The sequence below is a fragment of the Perognathus longimembris genome, chromosome 2 (genome assembly GCF_023159225.1).
Source record: "Perognathus longimembris pacificus isolate PPM17 chromosome 2, ASM2315922v1, whole genome shotgun sequence".
In the NCBI taxonomy this organism is placed as follows: Eukaryota; Metazoa; Chordata; class Mammalia; order Rodentia; family Heteromyidae; genus Perognathus; species Perognathus longimembris.
The window spans coordinates 101,150,187-101,168,924 of record NC_063162.1 but is presented as its reverse complement, the minus strand read 5'-3'; the positions used below and the strand labels follow the sequence as shown (position 1 = coordinate 101,168,924).

The 18,738-nt window shown below is 38.7% G+C and overlaps 3 protein-coding genes across 3 annotated transcripts in view; 2 read left to right on the top strand and 1 right to left on the bottom strand.

The window, feature by feature from the left end:
• The window catches only part of Cog5 (component of oligomeric golgi complex 5), a 204,912-nt gene extending 204,568 nt beyond the window's left edge, over positions 1-344 (bottom strand). The window contains exon 1 of the mRNA XM_048339804.1: positions 214-344. Coding sequence (XP_048195761.1) covers positions 214-307 — 94 coding nt within the window. The 5' untranslated portion in view covers positions 308-344. The remainder of the gene's footprint in view (positions 1-213) is intronic.
• Positions 345-656: 312 nt separating this feature from the next.
• On the top strand, positions 657-13,830 carry Dus4l (dihydrouridine synthase 4 like). Its single transcript, XM_048339809.1, has 7 exons — positions 657-773; positions 3,886-4,017; positions 7,915-8,036; positions 9,703-9,820; positions 10,872-10,994; positions 11,828-12,054; positions 13,090-13,830. Exons 2-7 carry the CDS (start codon positions 3,902-3,904, stop codon positions 13,335-13,337), a joined length of 954 nt encoding a protein of 317 aa, XP_048195766.1. The 5' UTR covers positions 657-773; positions 3,886-3,901; the 3' UTR covers positions 13,338-13,830.
• Positions 13,831-15,924: 2,094 nt separating this feature from the next.
• The window catches only part of LOC125346889 (B-cell receptor-associated protein 29), a 36,186-nt gene continuing 33,372 nt past the window's right edge, over positions 15,925-18,738 (top strand). Inside the window, exons 1-2 of the mRNA XM_048339810.1 lie at positions 15,925-16,047; positions 16,343-16,450. Of these exons, the coding sequence (XP_048195767.1) occupies positions 16,359-16,450 (92 nt within the window). The 5' untranslated portion in view covers positions 15,925-16,047; positions 16,343-16,358. The remainder of the gene's footprint in view (positions 16,048-16,342; positions 16,451-18,738) is intronic.

The window sequence follows — 18,738 nt, the reverse complement described above, 5'->3', positions numbered from 1 at the left end:
CACAAAACCAAGTGTCCCCAAAGCTCAGGAAGGGAAGCGGGGTTGCAGGTCGCAATCAGGCAGCACCCGGACGCCGAGGGGCCGGGCAGAGGGGAGTGGTCACGTTGAGACCGGAAAACTTTCGGTCCACAGAGGTTGAGTAAGCCGCCTCGGCCCAGACACGGGCCGGAGCAGCCCATAACCTCACAACCTGTACAGATGCCGATTCCTTACCGTCTTGCAGAAGCTCCCGCACAGTCGCTGCAGCTGCTCCAGAAGCCTGAGCTCCAAGACCAGCCACAGCGACGCAGCCGTCGCTCCCTTCCATGTTGGCAGGGGCCGGGTTGATGACGCCACGCGCCAGTCCCGCCCCAGTGTGATGACGCAAAATCTAGGCGCCTCCCGCCCTGTCGACCGGCTGAGGCCTGCTGGACGTGGAGAGGACGAGCGAGCGGGCTCCGGAGGCGCGGTGGGAGCCTAAGCCAGCGGCCGCTGGGGACCCGGATGCTCGGAGAAAGGGAAGGCCGCGCGGCAGCCCGCGCTTTCCGCGCCTCCGGGGCGCAGCTCCGAGCCGCGCCCCCCGGGGTGGGCGGGGTTTCCTCCCGCGAGGGCCACGTGGGCGCCCGGACGTGGCGGCGACTGTCTCCGAAGCGAGCATTGAACTGAACGATCCGGGTTTGGAGTTGTATTTAAACAAGGCCGAGAGGAGAGCAGAGGTTTCCGAGAGCTTCGCCCGCACCCCACAATCTGCCGGAGGGACTGGTTGCTACTCGGTCTAGAGTGGCAGTCCTCGGGTAAAAAGCGGGCGGGAAACACTGCGTTGATCCTTTAGAAATCCAAATCTATGTAACCACGCGGGTGTGCGAGCCTTGTCCCGCGCCGCGTTATGCACTCCCCTCGAGGTCTCTGAGCATTTTCTAATACTGTATAAGTTTGTTTGACTTAGTCATGTGGTAGTGATCCTATGAACTGCCAGTCGTTGGGCTTAGGCTCGAATTCCATTATTCATAATACACACACCTAATTTATCCTTAGCAATTCTTTGTTGTTAATCGCCAATAGCAGTATCTGTGAATTATAGCATTTTTCCCTTAACTTTTTGTTGTTGCTTTACATTGGAGTACATAATAGTTACACAATGAAAAAATTTCGAGCCCCTGCTGTAACAGTACTAGGGTGGATGTGCAACCTAAGACGCAATCTGTATGTATCCTAAAGGAAATAGTAGGTAATATAAAAGCCCACCTAATGTGTGCTCAGTATATAAGTTTATTCCAGTTGTTCCAGAGTTGGCTGCACATTGAAATCACCTGACTGCTGATGCCAACATTCTCCAAACAAGAGGTTTGGGATTTAATCCTTGACTCCCCCTCTCCACCCCCAAGGGGCTTGAACTCTGCGCCTGGGCACTGTCCCTGAGCTGAATCTTCAGCTCAAAGCAGCTCAAAGCTAGCGCTCTACCAGTTGGGCCACAGTGCCACTTCTTAATCCTTGACTTTTAAAAGCTCCATTGACCCTACCTTTAAGGTTGAACCTGACCAACTTACTTGGCAAGTAAGTAGTTAGTGAGACCTTGTGCCGTTTACTATAACTACTAGAGTATGAATGAAACTTCTTACTCTTAACAGTTACTAGTAATCTGTTTGCCACTACTCTTAATTCTATGTTGTTTAAATTGTTCATTCTCCTTTTTGTAATACTGTTACCTCACTCTCTGTCTCTCTCCCTGTTTTTCAAGTCCTGAGGCTTGAAGTTTGGGTATGGGAACTATTCCTGAGCTCCCTTTGCTCAAGGCTAGCTAGCACACTACCACTTAAGACACAGCCACTTCCAACGTTTTCCTGTGACTTAATTGGAGATAAGAGTCACAGACTTTTCTGCCCCAGCTGGCTTGGACTGCAAACCTCAGATATCAAGCCTCCTGAGTAGCTAGGATTACAGGAATGATCCCCCTGCAACTGGCTTTCTCTTAGTGTTTGTCATCCTTCACGTTTAACTTTCCAGCTCCACAGTTGATCTGCCTCCATCTCCTTTATACTCAGTCCCCTTTTTCTCTCTGACTTAAATATTCCTGCTTCCAAAGGTTTCTGTACAATGTCATCCACCTTTTTTTAAAAGTGGTAAACAGTCTCACTGGTTAGACTGGCTTTAAAGTTACTTGAAGTTTTTAATTTCCTCTCCTCTGAATAGTTTGGGGAAGGCCTTTTAATACAAGACTAGTAAAATGAATAGAGCCCATAGGCTATTAGCTTATGTAGTATACTGTCTAAATAATGACTACTTCGTAAGCATTATTTTCTTCTCTACCTTGTTTGTGTTTTGTCTGTTTTCTTTGGTCAAAATCTAATTTCATATTCTTCTAGACTTGAGAATTACATGGCCACTTCAGCAGAAAAAAAGTATTTTTTTCAACAAAACATTAAGCTAAAACTGGAGCCATTTTATTTAAAAGTATCACTACCTCCTTCCTTGTTTCACCTTCATTTCATAGGTAATATTCTACCAGGTACAAATATTAATTGGCCTTTTATGTGATTTTTGTTTTAACCAGTGAGAAATTGCTCTTGTTCTTGAACATCATCATAGGCTGAAGAAAACCACCCTATGTCTGAGTGACCTTACAGTCAGCAAGATGAAGGAAATTAGGCCAGTTATTTAAATGTCAACTCCTGACTTGTCCCCTCTGCTACCTGAGTTCCTTTCTCACAGAATAGATTCCTAGGGAATGCTGAACTCTGATTTTAAAATCTTTCTAAACTGTTGTGTGTGTTTCTTGAGTGAGGTTATCCATAGTTTTGTAAATATTTACTGTTTGCCTACTTCACTTTACTCCACCATTTTGTATTTTAATACAAGTGTTCTAAACATTGAGGGAAAAAAGCCATCCTTAAAGAACCTGCCATATTTCGGTTTAAACTTTTACCAAAGGTTGAAGGCACTCAATTATGACTCAATTATGAGCCACTCAATTTAGTGCCAAAAACTGGAATATGAAAAGCAGCAGTTTTTTCATTTGTGTCTCTTGGGGTATAAAAGTGATTTACTTGTAATTATATGGCTAAAATTGAAATTTTCACTGAACACCATATTTTAAAAATTCTAAATAATAAAGATTTATTTGCACAAAGAATTAGTCACAAAAACAAATATGTTAGCTGGGCACCAGTGGTTCCTATCCGTAATAGTAGCTGTTTGGGAGGCCGAGATCTGAAGGATCGTGGTTCAAAGCCAGTCCTGCCCATGAGATTTATTTTCAAGTCACCACCAGAAATGCTGGAAGTGGAGCTGGAACTTGAGCTGCATGGCTTAAGTAGTTGAGCAAATAAGCTCAGCATAACCTGAGTTCAAGCCCCATGACCACCATAAAAAAAAATACACATATGTATCGATATATACATGTATATGTGTATATATGTACATATATAGATGTATTTTGAAACACTAAAGTTCTATTAAATGCATTTAACTTTTCTCAAGACAATTCAAAGTCCTAGTTATATACACCATAGGGAGTAGTTGAGTTCACATTTCTTGACTTAACAATAACAAATGGAAAATATTTTAAAGTAATACAAGGCCAGACATGATGGCTCATACTAGTAGTCCCGGCACTTGGGAGATTGAGGCAAGATTATTGCCAGGACTACATAGCAAGACCCTGTCTTAAAGTAACATGAAAAATTTTAGCATGATACACTATTAAAAAAAAATCTTTAGTTTTCCCCAAGTATCTTGTGTATGTAGTTTCTCATATATATCTTATTAGTAAAGGCAGAATTCAATGGTATCCTATTTTTAAAAGTGAGAAGCTGAAACAATTTCTTTAGTCCACAAACCTGATGAAATGGTTAAAATTGTTAGAATTCATAGAAAGTACTTTTTCTCTATGCAAACTATCTTTTTCAGATTCTAAAATCTGCTCATGAAGACTGACTCCATACAAACCATATTATGTCAAGAAAGAAAAAAAGACCCAGTAGAAATGTTACATTCTGGACAGCTGATAAAAGTCTGTGCCCCTATGGTTCGTTATTCAAAGTAAGTGTTAAAATGGCTAATGAGCCAAGATTTAATTTCCTTTCTGTGCTCAAGTATTGAGAGACCACTCAGTGAGAGACTGTATTCCTCGGTTTGGGGTTTGGTTGGAATCATGATCTAAAGTTAAGTCCTCATGCTGCCAGACAACTAGTATGTGTGGACCTGACATCCTATCTCCTATAACACCGATCTCATCCTAACAGTGTTTTGATAGGTATATAGTGAATATCTCATTGTGACTTTAATTTGCTTAATGGCTAATGATGTTGAACAACTTTTTGTGTACTTATTTTTCATCTACATTTCTGTTTTCTTTGGTTACCATCCATATATTTTTTAATTAAATTTTATTGACAAGGTGTTGTGCAAAGGGGATACAGTTACATAATCAGGCAGTGAATACATTTCTTGTGATATCTTACACCCTCATTTTTCTTTCCCTTCCCTAGATCAGGTAGGCATATATACAATATTCAGTATACCAAAATCATATACAGTAACCACGTAGGGTACGCCACAGGAAATTCACCTAAACCATCCATATATTTTTGAAGAGATATTTCTGTGTCTTTGGCCCATATTTTAGTGAATTTTTTTTAACAGTTGAGGTTTCTAAATTTTTTGTTCTAAAACACATATCAGTGCTAGGCCTGGTGGCACATGACTAGGAGGCTGAGACAGGAAGATCACAAGCATTCAGGACAGCCTGCTCTGTGTAGCAAGACCTTGTCTTAAAAATTAAATAAGTGAATAACCTAAACATGTTAACTGTACAGTTCATTGTTAATTTCTTAATGTTATGCATCTGATCTCTCAAAATTTCGTCTTACAAGACAAATTCTGTACTCTTATCTCTTAGAAACCATTATTCTGCTTTCTATTTGACTACTCTAGGTACCTCATATAAGTAGAAGCATAGAATATTTAATTTTTTTTCAGATTAGCTTATTTCAAGGTTCTTGTTTTACTATTTATTTTGAGGCAGGTGGGGTCTATGTTAACCAGGCCAACCTCAGTGTGTGTTTCTGCCTTGGCCCAAGTGCCAAAAGACTGAGTATTCATATTGGGGCAGTGGCAGTATCACATGTGGCCAGTGAGGTTTACCCAAGGTACAGTTGTTGCTAATTGAAAAGGCTGAGTAGTAGTGCATTATTTGTACATGTATTTTGTTTATCCTTTTATATGCTAATAGGCACTTAGATTGCTTCTATGTTCTGTGAGCATGATGCAAAAATGATCTTTTTAACACTCGGTTTTCAGTTCTTTTTGGCAAAAGTGGAATAACTGGGCCATGTGGTAGTTCTTTGTTAATTTTGTGAAGGAGCCGTACTGTTTTCCATAGAAGCTTTATCATTTTATCTTCGTCCCAGTAGTGCACAAAATTCTTTTTCTAACCTGTCAATATTTGTTACTTTCTGGGTTTTTTGTTTTTTTATGAATTTTTTTAATGATACTCATCCTCTTTGGTGTGAATTGAATTTGATTTGAATTTCCCTAATGATTGATGTTGAGCATCTTTTTGTGTGCCTCCTGGTCATCTATATATTTTCCTTGTAGAAATGTATATTCCAATAACCATTATTTAACCCAAGTTTTGTTTTGTTGTTTACTATTGAGTATTATGTATGATTTCTTTATATATTCTTGAAACTACTCCTTTGTCACTTGTATGGTTTCCAACTATTTTCTCTCCAAATATAGCTTGTCATTTCATGCTCTTAACAGGATATTTCACAGGGCTAGCATTTTTTTCATTTAAAGGAGTCAATTTTCATAAATACATGAAATGGATACAGATTCAGTGTTTTCCTAAGGATACTCAAGTTACTCCAGCCCATTTTTTTTTAGGCTTCTCTATTGAATTATTTTTGCTTCTTGATTAAAAAAAGTTAGGGTTTGGTAATTTGTTGCTCTGAGTTATGTGTCCATCCTTCCACCAGCACCACAGGGTATGGATTACTGTATGTGTAATAAGTTTTGACATTAAAAACCTGATCCTTCCGACTTTTATTTTAGCAATTATTGTTTATTGGCTTTCCACATAATAGCAGAATTAATCCTTACTACTCAGGAGGCTGATATTTGGAGGGTCATGGTTCAAGTCCAGCTCTAGGCAAAATTTTCATGAGACTTCATCTTGGCCAGTAAAAAATTGGATGTGGTAATACATGCCTGACATTCTAGTTCTACAGGAAGCATAACTAAGAGGATAAAGGTCCCGGCCAATTTGAGGATAAAGCAAGACCCTATTGCAAAAATAACCAAAGCAAAAAGGGCTAAAGGGAGCATTGCTAAAGTGTACAGTATCAGCTTAACAAGTCCATGGCCCTAAGTTCAGACCCTAGTAACACAAAAGAAGGAAACAAATGAAGAGGGAAAGAGAAAGAGGAGCACATAGAAGTTAAAGACTGATTGTGTGAAAGTTGTATATCAATTGTATGAATTTTGAAAGCACTCAATTTTTTTTCTTGAACAGTTCCATATAGTGTAATGTTTTTAATTTTGGTGTCTACTCATTACTGGTATGTAGAAATACAATTGGTTTTGAGTGTTTATCTTAGGTCATGCAAATTTGGGCCTACTTATTATGAGGATTTTTTTTAATTTCCTGGTATTGTCTTTATAAACAGTCTTGTCATTTACAAACATTTCTTCCTTTTGACCATGTCTTTTATTTCTTTTCTCATGCCTTCTTGTACCAACTAATGTCATCACTATTGAGGATAAGTGCAGATATCCTTTCCTTTGTCCCAAGAAGAAAACACTAGAGGATTTTTTGTGAATGGTCTTTATAAAATGAGAAAGTTCCTCTCCAGTGTTCTTGAGGTTTTTTGTTTGTTTTTTTTATCATGAATAGTACTATTTTATCATTGCTTTTTCTGCATTATTTGATGTAATCATGTACTGCAGACAGTAGTGAAAATTCCCATTACACACTGGTTGGGTTGTCCTCATAACTGCAAGGCAGTCTTAGAAGTCTTGGGTCTCGGGCTGGGGATATGGCCTAGTGGCAAGAGTGCCTGCCTCGTATACATGAGGCCCTGGGTTCGATTCCCCAGCACCACATATACAGAAAACGGCCAGAAGTGGCGCTGTGGCTCAAGTGGCAGAGTGCTAGCCTTGAGCAAAAAGAAGCCAGGGACAGTGCTCAGACCCTGAGTCCAAGCCCCAGGACTGGCAAAAAAAAAAAAAAGAAGTCTTGGCTCTCCACTGGCTTCTCACAGCATGCCTAGCAGGGAGGGGTGGGTGCCTTCGTATTGTTTAGAAGACATAGAAGTATACATCCTCCCATGTTTCCACTGATCTAGCACAGATGAACATTCCAGATCCCTAAGAACCTTCTTATATACTGCCAACAGTAGATATTGTAGCACCTCATTTATAGCCTTGGAAGGATAGAAATCTGGGCCTCTCACTCAACTTAATGTTGAGACCATAGTTTTTTCTATAGTGTTTGACTGGAGTAGAACATTATTGTCTAAAAGCTTTCTGTCTTCCTAGGCTTTCCCTTTCCTGCTTCTTTGATTAAAGAAAAAACTTCTGTGTGGCTGTTTGATGTATACCCACTGGTGATTCTAGTTGGCCATCTTCAACTGCAAGTCTGGAATATCTTAGGCAAAAAGAACACACAAGAAACATACCACCCTCTCAGTTCTTAGGACCTGAGGTCATTAAACCTATCTACCTTCTTTACCTTTCAGAGTTTTCCTATAATGGCTTTTTATATAATACTCAAGGTTTTTAGTTATAAATTACAGGAAAACTAGGAGAACCTATACCTACTCCATCTTTACACAGACAGAATTTTCCCTGGAAAATATTTATTAATTAACCAAATCAATGTGTAAGTGCATATTATAATGTTTTCTAAATGCATAAAATTTTGTGTGCTGACAGGTTGGCTTTTAGAACACTAGTAAGAAAATACTGCTGTGATTTGTGTTATACACCAATGATAGTGGCTGCCGATTTTGTTCGATCTATAAAAGCCAGAGACAGTGAATTTACCACAAACCAAGGTATGTGAAACTCAGTTTGCTGACATTTTAAAGCTCAAAAAAAAAGCTCTGCTGTTTTTAATCTAATCAGAAACAACATAATTTAAAGATTTTTTATATCTTAGTTTCTGTCTTTTGTATTTTAAAGGACATAATGCTGAGTACAGAATGCCTTGTGAACTGTTAGTGGTCTGTCACACTGTAAAGAGTTCCTTTTATAAGGCCCGACCCTCTCTCTTGGACCATTGTTTCAAATTCCTGTCTCACTGCTCCTGGTCTTGTCCCATTCCAAAGAATCCCCAAACAGCCCAGAGAAACCTATCTAAAATGTACACTTGATTGTGTTTCTTGCCTGCTTGGAGCTCAGTATCTAAAGTAGTGGTTTTCACTGTGATCTTAGGGAAACTTGTTACAAATGAATTTTTTTTTTTTACCTCACCATCCTTAGTAAATGAGGGTGGTAATCCAGCAGCCTATTTTTAAAAAGCCATCCAAATAATGCTGGACCTGCTAAAGATTGAACACCACTAAATTAAAGGCTAAAAGATTCCTGTCCTTGGGATAATATGCAAAGTCCTCATGATCCACTAAACTTCATTCTTAAAAAAAAAAAAACTAATTTAAGTAACTTAAGTATCTGAACATGCCTTGTACTCTCCCACTTCCCTACCTAGAATATTCCTTTAGTTATGCCTATCCCCTCTGACAACCTGTCAGTGATTATTAATCCAATTGTCAAAGTTTGTAGCCAAAGATACTCATGCCCTCTCTTATAAGCACAAGCTCTACTGTTGTACTTAATATTGTTGTACTATATTATCTTCCTTATATGCTTCTCTCTCCCTCTTACCTTATGGGCTCCTTAAAAGCTGGAGCTGTAGAATAGCTTGATTTGTATTTTCAGTACCTAACAATGTTGAAAATATATTAGAGCAATAAATGATAGTTATATTAAAATTCTGTAATTCAGGATACAAAGGGGAAAACAAACTTTCACGTCATAGTTATGTAAATCACAAGATTGCTATATAAATCTTGTATTAGGATAAGTGAAAATAATAACCAAACATCTGCATCTGGACAGACAAACACCCAGTGAATCTAATATACGTAGTTCTCACAAAAGCCTTAGAAATGCTAAAATACATTTTCCATGTTAAATGCCCATTCACTATACTTATGAGAATTTACCATAGTAATATACTCACAAAAGCATGTATGCAAGAATATTTTTATTGCTACAAGAGCCACAAATAATGAGTAGTCTAGAAATACCATGTGCCATTATCAAGAAGTTACATCTGAATGCCTTTCTCAGGAGAGGAATACATGAGAAATTAAGAATAGTAAATATAGCAGTGTTTATATAACATTCACATTCATTTACACTTAAAATATATTTGTCATTCAGGATTGCGTTGCTAATTCCCACTTTTAGAAAGAGATTCTCTTCACCAAGTGTTGGAAGACTTTTACTTTTCAATTTAAGAAATTTTATACTTTTTGAATTTTTCTTACTGTAAATGACTTATCTAAACCTTTTTTTTTCTTTTAATTTTATTTGCACAGATTCCTTGGACTAAAAATTGTGTGTGTGTGTGTGTGTGTGTGTATGAGAGAGAGAGAGAAAGTGAGACACAGGTTTTTTCCTTTGTGGATTTTAATGTTGAGCTATTCCTTTTATTAGGCGATTGCCCACTGATTGTTCAGTTTGCTGCTAATGATGCAAGAATTTTATCTGATGCTGCTCGTATAGTCTGTCCTTATGCGAATGGAATAGACATTAACTGTGGGTGCCCTCAGAGGTAAAACTCAAAGGAATTGAAGTTTATCAAAACAGTTAGAAAAAACAAATTGTGAACATGGCAAAATACTTTTCTAGTTTTCCAAAAATTAAAAAGCAAGGGCATGAAGTACCAGGTTTCTAAACAGGAATGGATGAAAAATACAGGCAAGTGATGCACAAGAAACATAACTAAAAGATCTTTACTTATGGCCAAAATGATGTATGGACCCTTGAGTGGTATTTCCCTTCTCTCATCACTAGCATTTTTTGATGAATCTGCCTAATCAAACAGTTAAATGAGAATCTAGTGTTTACAGAAATCCATATTGTTATCGATTGTGGTTATGGATTGCTATGTCAGATTTGCTTGCTCTAAGAATTAATTATATTATTTGGGAAATACCATGTTTTTTCCCCAAGTAATTTTCCTTACAGAAGTACCTTACAGTAATCACGTCCTCTCCCCTCCACATAAACATACCATAATTACTTAATTCAGTTTAAGTAACTAGGTTTGGCTAGGATACACTTAGACAATGATGTCTCTGCTGTGTTGGCATTGTGTTAGAATTATCTGTCAATAACTCAAACTATTCCAAAGAATAAAGTTAGGCTTTTAAGTGAGGGATAATCCAAATTAGATTAGACATATTTATATACTCATTAGGAGCATTAAATAAGCTGTTCAGTGGTGTTGGAATGCTGTAAGCCAAAAATAACTTTCTACTGTTGAGACTAATAAAAATCTCTTGTTATACACAATAAACATCAAATTTGGAATTTAAAAAATCTGAAGTAATTGTGGTTAATTACAGATACTTAAATCTGTTTTGGATGAGTGAATTGTTTAATATTCTCACTTACCAGAAAAGTGCCTTTCCCTCAGAACTTTTTGAACTAAGAATGTGTTTTTGTAACATCATTGATCCACTTAGGAATGTTAGTCTATGAATTTTGAAAATCTGCTTTATTTTCAATCACTAGGGAAGTAAATGTGTCTATATTTCAGTGCTTTTAGAATTTCTCCCTTCTAGCTGTTTACAATCCATTTGTCCTATTTGCTCTATTAGGTGGGCAATGGCAGAAGGTTATGGAGCTTGCTTAATAAACAAGCCAGAGCTTGTTCGAGATATGGTGAAACAAGTTAGAAATCAAGTGGAAAACCCCAGGTTTTCAGTATCGATTAAAATAAGGTAAAAGCAATATTTTAATCTATTGGCATGATGTTCCATTACTTAGGAAATAAAAAAAATACTCATTTTTTCTAGTGATATAGGAATGTCTGTCCTAAGTAGTTAGCTAGCATATGGAAAACTTGAAATGAGACATATGGTAAACACATAAGTATTGTGTAATCCTCAATGTCCATTTTTATTTTTAACTAACATTTAAATATCTTTTTTAAAAGATTTCACTAACCCTCAACATTTTAAAGTACTAATTAATTAATACTAATAAACGTGGTACTGAGTAGGAAATAGGAAAGATTTTTGCACTTACATTTTACAATACAGGGATGGTAATGTGGCTTAGTGGTAGAATGCTTATCTAGTATGTATGAATCCCATTTGATTCCTCAGTACCACATAAACAGAAGAGACTAGAAGTGGCACTGTGCCTTAAGTGGTAGCCTGGAACACAAAAACCTCAGAGAGAGTGCCTAGGCCCTGAGTTCAAGCCCTGGGACTGGCAAAAAAAAAAAATACAAAACAAACCGTTCCTTTTTCTTTTTCTTTTCTTTTTTTTTTTTTTTTTGATGACATTTATTTCCAGATAAAGTTTTAGGTTCTCCCACTTAGATTTCCCAAAGCCAAAAAGGAGAAGCGTGGGTGCAATAAAATTTTTCATCTTATTGTTGCCAGTAGCGAAATAACTAAATATGAAGTCTTGGGTGGGGACTGATGCCTGAACATGAAGTAATATACCAAAGATAACTAAATAATGTGGAGATGAACTACAGTCTCAGTTAATTTTAGCATTAAAATTTGCATGTGACAAATAGATACGTATAATTTTGAAATTATAGGATCCATGATGACCTTACAAAAAGTGTAGATCTTTGTCGAAAGGCTGAAGCAACAGGAGTTTCCTGGATTACAGTCCATGGAAGAACTACTGAAGAAAGACATCAACCAGTCCACTATGATGCCATTAAAATGATAAAGGAAAATGTGTCTATACCTGTAATTGCTAATGGAGACATCAGAAGCTTAAAAGAAGCAGAAAATGTGTGGCAGATTACTGGAACAGATGGTAAGAAATAAGTACTTGGATTTTTTTTTTGTGTGTCTTTTAATTAGAAAAAAACAAAATGGAGGAGTGATGTTTGATTTTCATTATATTTCTTTAATAGTGAGCTACATTTTTCTGTCATCAATTAGAGCTAAGGAATATTCTTAAATGCTAGTAGCTCTTCTCCTTAGAAATAATAGATTGTTAACTAGGGCAATTTTTTTTCTACTACTATTATATCTAGTGGCCAGTTAGTGATCTTCCAGATAGCCTTAATAGACTAATGGAAGACACATGGATATGAAATGAGAGTTAATGAATTTGAGTACCACAGAAGCCAAAGGACTGCCAGGATTGCCATGTAGTTTCACTAATATCCTCTTACATTATGGGCATGCAAAGCCCTATGATAACTTTTTTTAATTGTCAAAGTGATGTACAGTTTCATACAGTAGGCCTTAGGTACATTTCTTGTACTGTTTGTTACCCCCTCCCTCCTATGATAACTATTGACAGATAAAAGAATGAACTTCACTTTAAAGAATCCAATTTAGGACAATCAGGATTTTCCCTAAAGAAAAATCAAAGACCTAGACTAGACTTCTTTAAGTGTTTAATGTGAAAGTCTAAAGAATAAAGAATTGTATAAGCACACTTTTAACATCCTTGGTTTAAAAGTGGTACCTTAATTAATCACACTAGTTTGTAATGAGGGCATTGTGAAATGTAATAATATTTTATTTTTTAATATTCTGTTTCATTGGCTCAGAATAAGCATAGTTTTTTTTGTTGTTGTTGTTGTTTTTTTTGGCCAGTCCTAGGCCGTGAACTCAGGGCCTGAGCACTGTCCCTAGCTTCTTTTTGCTCAAGGCTAGCACTCTGCCACTTGAGCCACAGCGCCACTTCTGGCCACTTTCTGTATATGTGGTGCTGGGGAATTGAACCCAGGGCCTCATGTATATGAGGCAGGCACTCTTGCCACTAGGCCATATCCCCAGCCCCCTAAGCATAGTTCTTAATGTAAGTGTTCTTAATGTGGTGTGCTTTTCTTTGTAGGTGTAATGGCTGCAAGAGGACTTTTAGCCAACCCAGCCATGTTTGCTGGATATGAGGAAACCCCACTGAAATGTATCTGGGACTGGGTTGACATTGCTCTGGAACTTGGAACACCTTTTATGTGTTTCCATCAACATTTAATGTACATGATGGAAAAGATAACTTCAAGGCAGGAAAAAAGAATATTTAATGCTCTGTCAAGCACATCAGCAGTTTTAGATTACCTTACAGATCATTATGGCATTTGACTGGACCTTGTAAGTTATTTTAATACATACTTTTATATCTACAATGAAACTATGCAAGGTCACATCTTGTCTTTTATTTTAAATCAGTAGCTCTCAAAGTTTAGTGTAGAGCAATCTTCCAAGTTAGGTGCTGGTGGTTCACATGTCGCTACTGATGAACCCAATCTAGGCATACATTTGAGACCTTTTCTTGGCTAATAGCTATGTGGGAAGCTGGACTGGTTACAGGCCAGTCCAGGCAGAAAGTCAACAGAGGGAAGCTGGGTATGGTAGTGTGTACCTGTCAAAGCTCTAATGGGAAGCATAAAACAGGCAGATCTTAGCCTGTGCAAAAATTGAGACCCTATGTCGAAAGTAACCAGTACAGCTGGGCACTGGTGGCTCACACCTATAATTCTAGCCACTCAGAAGGCTGAAACCTGATGATCATGGCTTGCGCCCAGTTCTGGCAGAAAAGTCCCTTATCTCCAATCAACCAGCAAAAAGCCAGAAGTGGAGTGTGTCTCAAGTGGTTGAAAGCTAGCCTGAAGCAAAAAGCTAAGTGAGAACATGAGGCCCATAGTTCAAACCCTAGTACCAGCACCAAAAAGTAAAAATAACCAATACAAAAGTTTGCTGAGGCATTCCTTGGCAGTAGAGTACCTGCCTATCAAGTGTGAGAGGCCGTGAGTTCAAACTCTAGTACCACGGGGTGGGGGGGGGGGGGGAGGCCCTTATTCCATCCTCAAAGATTTTGGTTCAGGAGCTCTTAGATCTAAGTTTTATTTTAAAGAGTCCAGGTAGTTCAAACATCCTGGTGATCCTAGAACAAAATATTGACAAACTCTACTCTGGATCTATACATGGGGTGGAGGGTTCTAAAGAATCGTTTTTAACATTTTTTTAATAAAACTTTATTTTGCCATTAAAGTGTGACATATCTACAAGTTAACAAGAAGTTTGGGGGGAGGAGGGTGTGTGTGTGTCTGTATTGGTCTAGCTTGAACTCAAGGGCACTGTCCCTGAGCATTTGTGCTCAAGGCTCCTCGTGCTCTACCACTTGAGCCACAGCTTTTTGGTGGTTAAAATAAGATTCTTGTAAACTTTCTTGTCCATGCTGGTTTCAAACCCTAATCCTCAGACCTAGCCTCTTGAGTCCCTAGAATGCCAGACAAGAAGTGCATTCTTAGTAAGTGCAGAGAAGCGGCTCGGCAAATGCCAATCCATATACCCCCAAAAAGAACAAAAAATTCTGAATTGTACTCAGGACTTACATTGAAATTTTAAATTGGAAAGTTAAACTGTTATATTTCCTAATTGAATTATATGTCTTAAGGTATTAGAAATTGTATGTACCTGTATGTAAATGTGGTATTACCTATAATTTAAGATTCTGCTCAAGTCTTTAAGTGACATTAAATTTAATACATTGCAAGCTTCCTAGATCCTTAGAGGAATGAGGTTGATAAATATACCTGTAACTAAAAAGTTAAGATTACAGATCCCCAGGATCCTAACTGTGGAAAACTTGGTAGCTAATGTGAAGGTGATTATATATTTGAAATACTTTCTAGAGAATAGTTAACCAAGTTTTAATTTTAAAAACTAATTTTCACTCCCTGTTTTTAATGATGTTAGTTATTTTTATGCCTCTTGGCAATGGATAATAATCATAACTTGTAAACTTCTGGGGTTTGGAAGTGCTAATAGCTTTTGTTATTGGTGAATGCGTTCTACAAGTATTATATGAGGTTTAAAAATACCTGGTATTGGTAGGAATAATGTATAAACAAATATAGTCAGGACAATAGTCATTGTTCCCAGATGCAGTCCATGGGGGGGGGGGGATTTTTAATAGTTTGAGGATACATTATTCACTCATTTTGAAAACTTGGAAAATGGTGATTAAATGACTATACCCACAAAGCATCTTGGAGCTCATTACCTCTTCCTAGCCTATGGACAAGAATGCAGTAAGTACAGATTCTCTAGAACAGAACTAGCCGCCCACGCACTGAGACTGTTCTTTTCACTCAGGGCTGCTCCATGGCCCACTGACCGCCCTCCCCGAGACCCCTCTTGGTACTCTGGAAAACACCCCTGACCTTAACTGAAAGTGCAGGACTGGCAGCATCAGAAGGATACCCATATCATAAATCTTCAACAGGGCAGAGAAATTCCACAGAAGATCTCACCTTTGAATGTATAAAAAAGCTCCCCTCCCCCCCATAAACTGCCGCCGGCCCCCCCCCCCCCCGCGTTCCCTGTTCCTCCGACCCGACTCGGTGTTACAGCGCGTACCTCGGCAGCAATGATTAAAGCCTGTGCTGGTCTGTTGAGGTCTCTGCCTTCTCTTTCCCTAATGCGCACCCGTTCCCGACCTTTTAATTAAACATAACTCAGTCCTGGGACCTGGAAAGTTTCCACCAAAGGTAACTTGAGTTTGCTGCCTCGACCCCGCCGCGAGCTCCGGGTCTGCGGAGCTCTTCCGGGAAGCTTCCGCCTGCCCTTCCGCTCCCGTCCCCCCACCACTGGGAAGTCCATCCCGCCCCGCAAGTTGCCCTCGGGAGGCCCCCACCGCGGCTTCCAAAAGCCAGTCGCCCTCTGACCCCGCCCCCAATTAGGAAACAATTGCCGCCATTAAACGCCGTCGCGCTGCCTGTGACCTCACGTGGTGAGACGTCTGACGTCCGCGAGTCGGCTGCGCGGGGACCGGGCGGGCGGCCTCGGGGTGAGTTCCGGGCGCGGGCCGCGGCGGGCTTCGGGGAAAGGCAGGCCCCGAGAGGCGGGCGTGCTGGGCGGAGGCCTCGGGCTGGGGGCGCGGTAGCGTGGCGTCGGGAAGTCCGCGGGCGCCCGCCGCGGAAAGGTGACACTGCTCGCTCCCGGCCCTTCAGTCCCGCCCGCCTGTCCGAGCATCCCCGACCCTTGGGGTCCTGCGGATTAGGGGAGGGCCGTGGTCGGAACGCCCGCGGGCCTAACAGGCTTCCCTGGAACTCGAGGTCAAGTCTATATGTCTCTCTGTTTAGGTGTGAAGAGAAAACAATGACAATACAATGGGTGGCAGTTGCCAGCTTTCTTTATGCCGAAATAGGACTCATTTTAATCTTCTGTCTACCTTTCATTCCTCCTCAGAGGTAGGAAACTTCAGACGGTTCGTTTTAACTATGTGATTGGCTTCCTCGGGCTGCCAGTGTGACGCCCCAGAAGGTTTCTTTAAGATAAAAAGTTTTCCCTTAAGAAAAAAATAATTTTGAGAGCCAGTGGGGCTCTATAAAAAACTAACTCACCTAATAGGTTATTATCTAATGACAATATTAAAATGTCACTTATAAAAAGCTTTATATTATGTGTACAAGTCCTTTTCCTTCTATAAATTACAGGTATTGCAAAATAGTGGTTCTGCTTTTATTATCTGTTCTATCTTGTCTTCACGGGTCACTTTTGACTTCTAAATTGCACAATGAAATAAGTGTCAGGATAAATTAGGTTTACAGCACAACATGGGAACAAAAACATTCAATTTAGAGCAGCACAGTGGCATCTTAGAAACCAGAGTCAGTAAATAAGTCTTGGTTTTGGCCTTAGGTATAGAAGAAACAGTTTCACTGATGGCAATCTTACTACCTTTGTATTTCACTCAAAAGTAATGAACATATATATTATATACTTTTGTGTGTGTGTGTGTGTGTGTGTGCCAGTCCTAGGGCTTGGATTCAGGGCCTGAGCGCTGTCCCTGGCTTCTTTTTGCTCAAGGCCAGCACTCTGCCACTTGAGCCACAGTGCCACTTCTGGCCGTTTTCTATATATGTGGTGCTGGGGAATCAAACCCAGGGCTTCATGTATACAAGGGAAGCACTCTTGCCACTAAGCCATAATCCCAGCCCAAAAGTAATGAATATATTTTTTAAAGGTTGAAAAAGTATTAAGACTATGTGTATTACTGATTTTAGTAAAATACTTCCCAAGGTCTTGAAGTATTAAATATTCTAATCCAGACATTAACTCATTAGTTAATTTAACTAGTTAAGAGTTTAATTTTAAGTCTGGGAACTTGATAGTATGAAGGATGAAATACTTTTGTAATAAAAATGTTGCAAGATATTTGCTCCTTGTGAAATAAAATAAAATCTTTCATAATAGAGATTTATCATTAAAACTTAATATAGTAAACAAGTCCTATATATATGTATATAATCTTGTTTGTAAATATGTATGCATCAAAGCTTAAGGATTTTTAAAAAATCATGAGACTGGTAGCTTTATCTTGCTTTAGAGGTCAGGTTATTCTTTCACAATTCCTAACTCGTTTCTTTTATCTACCAGGATTTCACCTACATTTATTCTTGTATGTTACATGAATACATGCATTGTAAAAATTTGCCATACTATATATTTAGGACCTTTCATTTTTCTCCCTGTATAATACCTCAATAATACTTTAAAATTTTTCTAAGTTAAAGAAACTTTTTAAGTTGAGTATATTAGAGGAATACTAAATAAAAATTAATGTGTGCAGAAGCCAACTGTCTGAGTGCATTTCAGTAATCTCAGCACCCAACAGGCTGAAGCAGGATAATTTGAGGCCATCCTGGGCTACACAACCAGTCACACTGTCAACATAGATAAATGTAAAGAGAGTTGTAATGTTGGTAATCTCTGGGCATTTCACACAGTGAGACCAAAGGATAGTTTTTAGGAGAGGAACACAAAGGCATGATGCCTATGTGCTCTGATCACATAAAATAATGTTTATGGAAATGAACTACAGGAAATAGAAGCAAGAGGTTTGTTCTCTGTTGTTTTGTTTTCTTTTCTTTTTATCTTGTTTGTTTATCTGTCTTTGGGAGGGCAAAGGGAGATACAGAAATGGAGGGACAAAGGGTGAACAAATGCAGCAGTGGTACTCACTAGACACTATGTTGAAAATAAATTATACAACTTAGTGGTAGCAAGGGGAGGGAAAAAGTAGGAGAGTGAGGGGAGGGCTGACATTACCCAAAAAGAAACATACTCTTTGCTTGACTTATGTAACTATAACCCCTCTGTACATCACCTTTATAATAACAATTTTTTAAATGTTGGTAATAGACTATGAGTCATTACTCTGACTAGGAACAAAGATATAAATAACTTTTATCAAAATATAACTTTTTGCTCTAAGAATTCCTTTTTAAGATTTTGTTCGTGCATGTTTGCTAAAAGTTACTTTCTTCAGTTAAGAATATTTAAACAAGCAGACAAAAGATAATCAAATGTCAGATTATTAAATAAATGGCTGTTCTTGGCTTCGTGGGTTTTGTCATATCAAAGAATTAATCAAGTTAAAATTTAAATTTCTCAGCTAAGTGCTGGTGGTTCATACCTATAATCCTAGCTACTCAGTAGGTTGAGATCTGATCACAGTTCAAAGCCAGCCTAAACT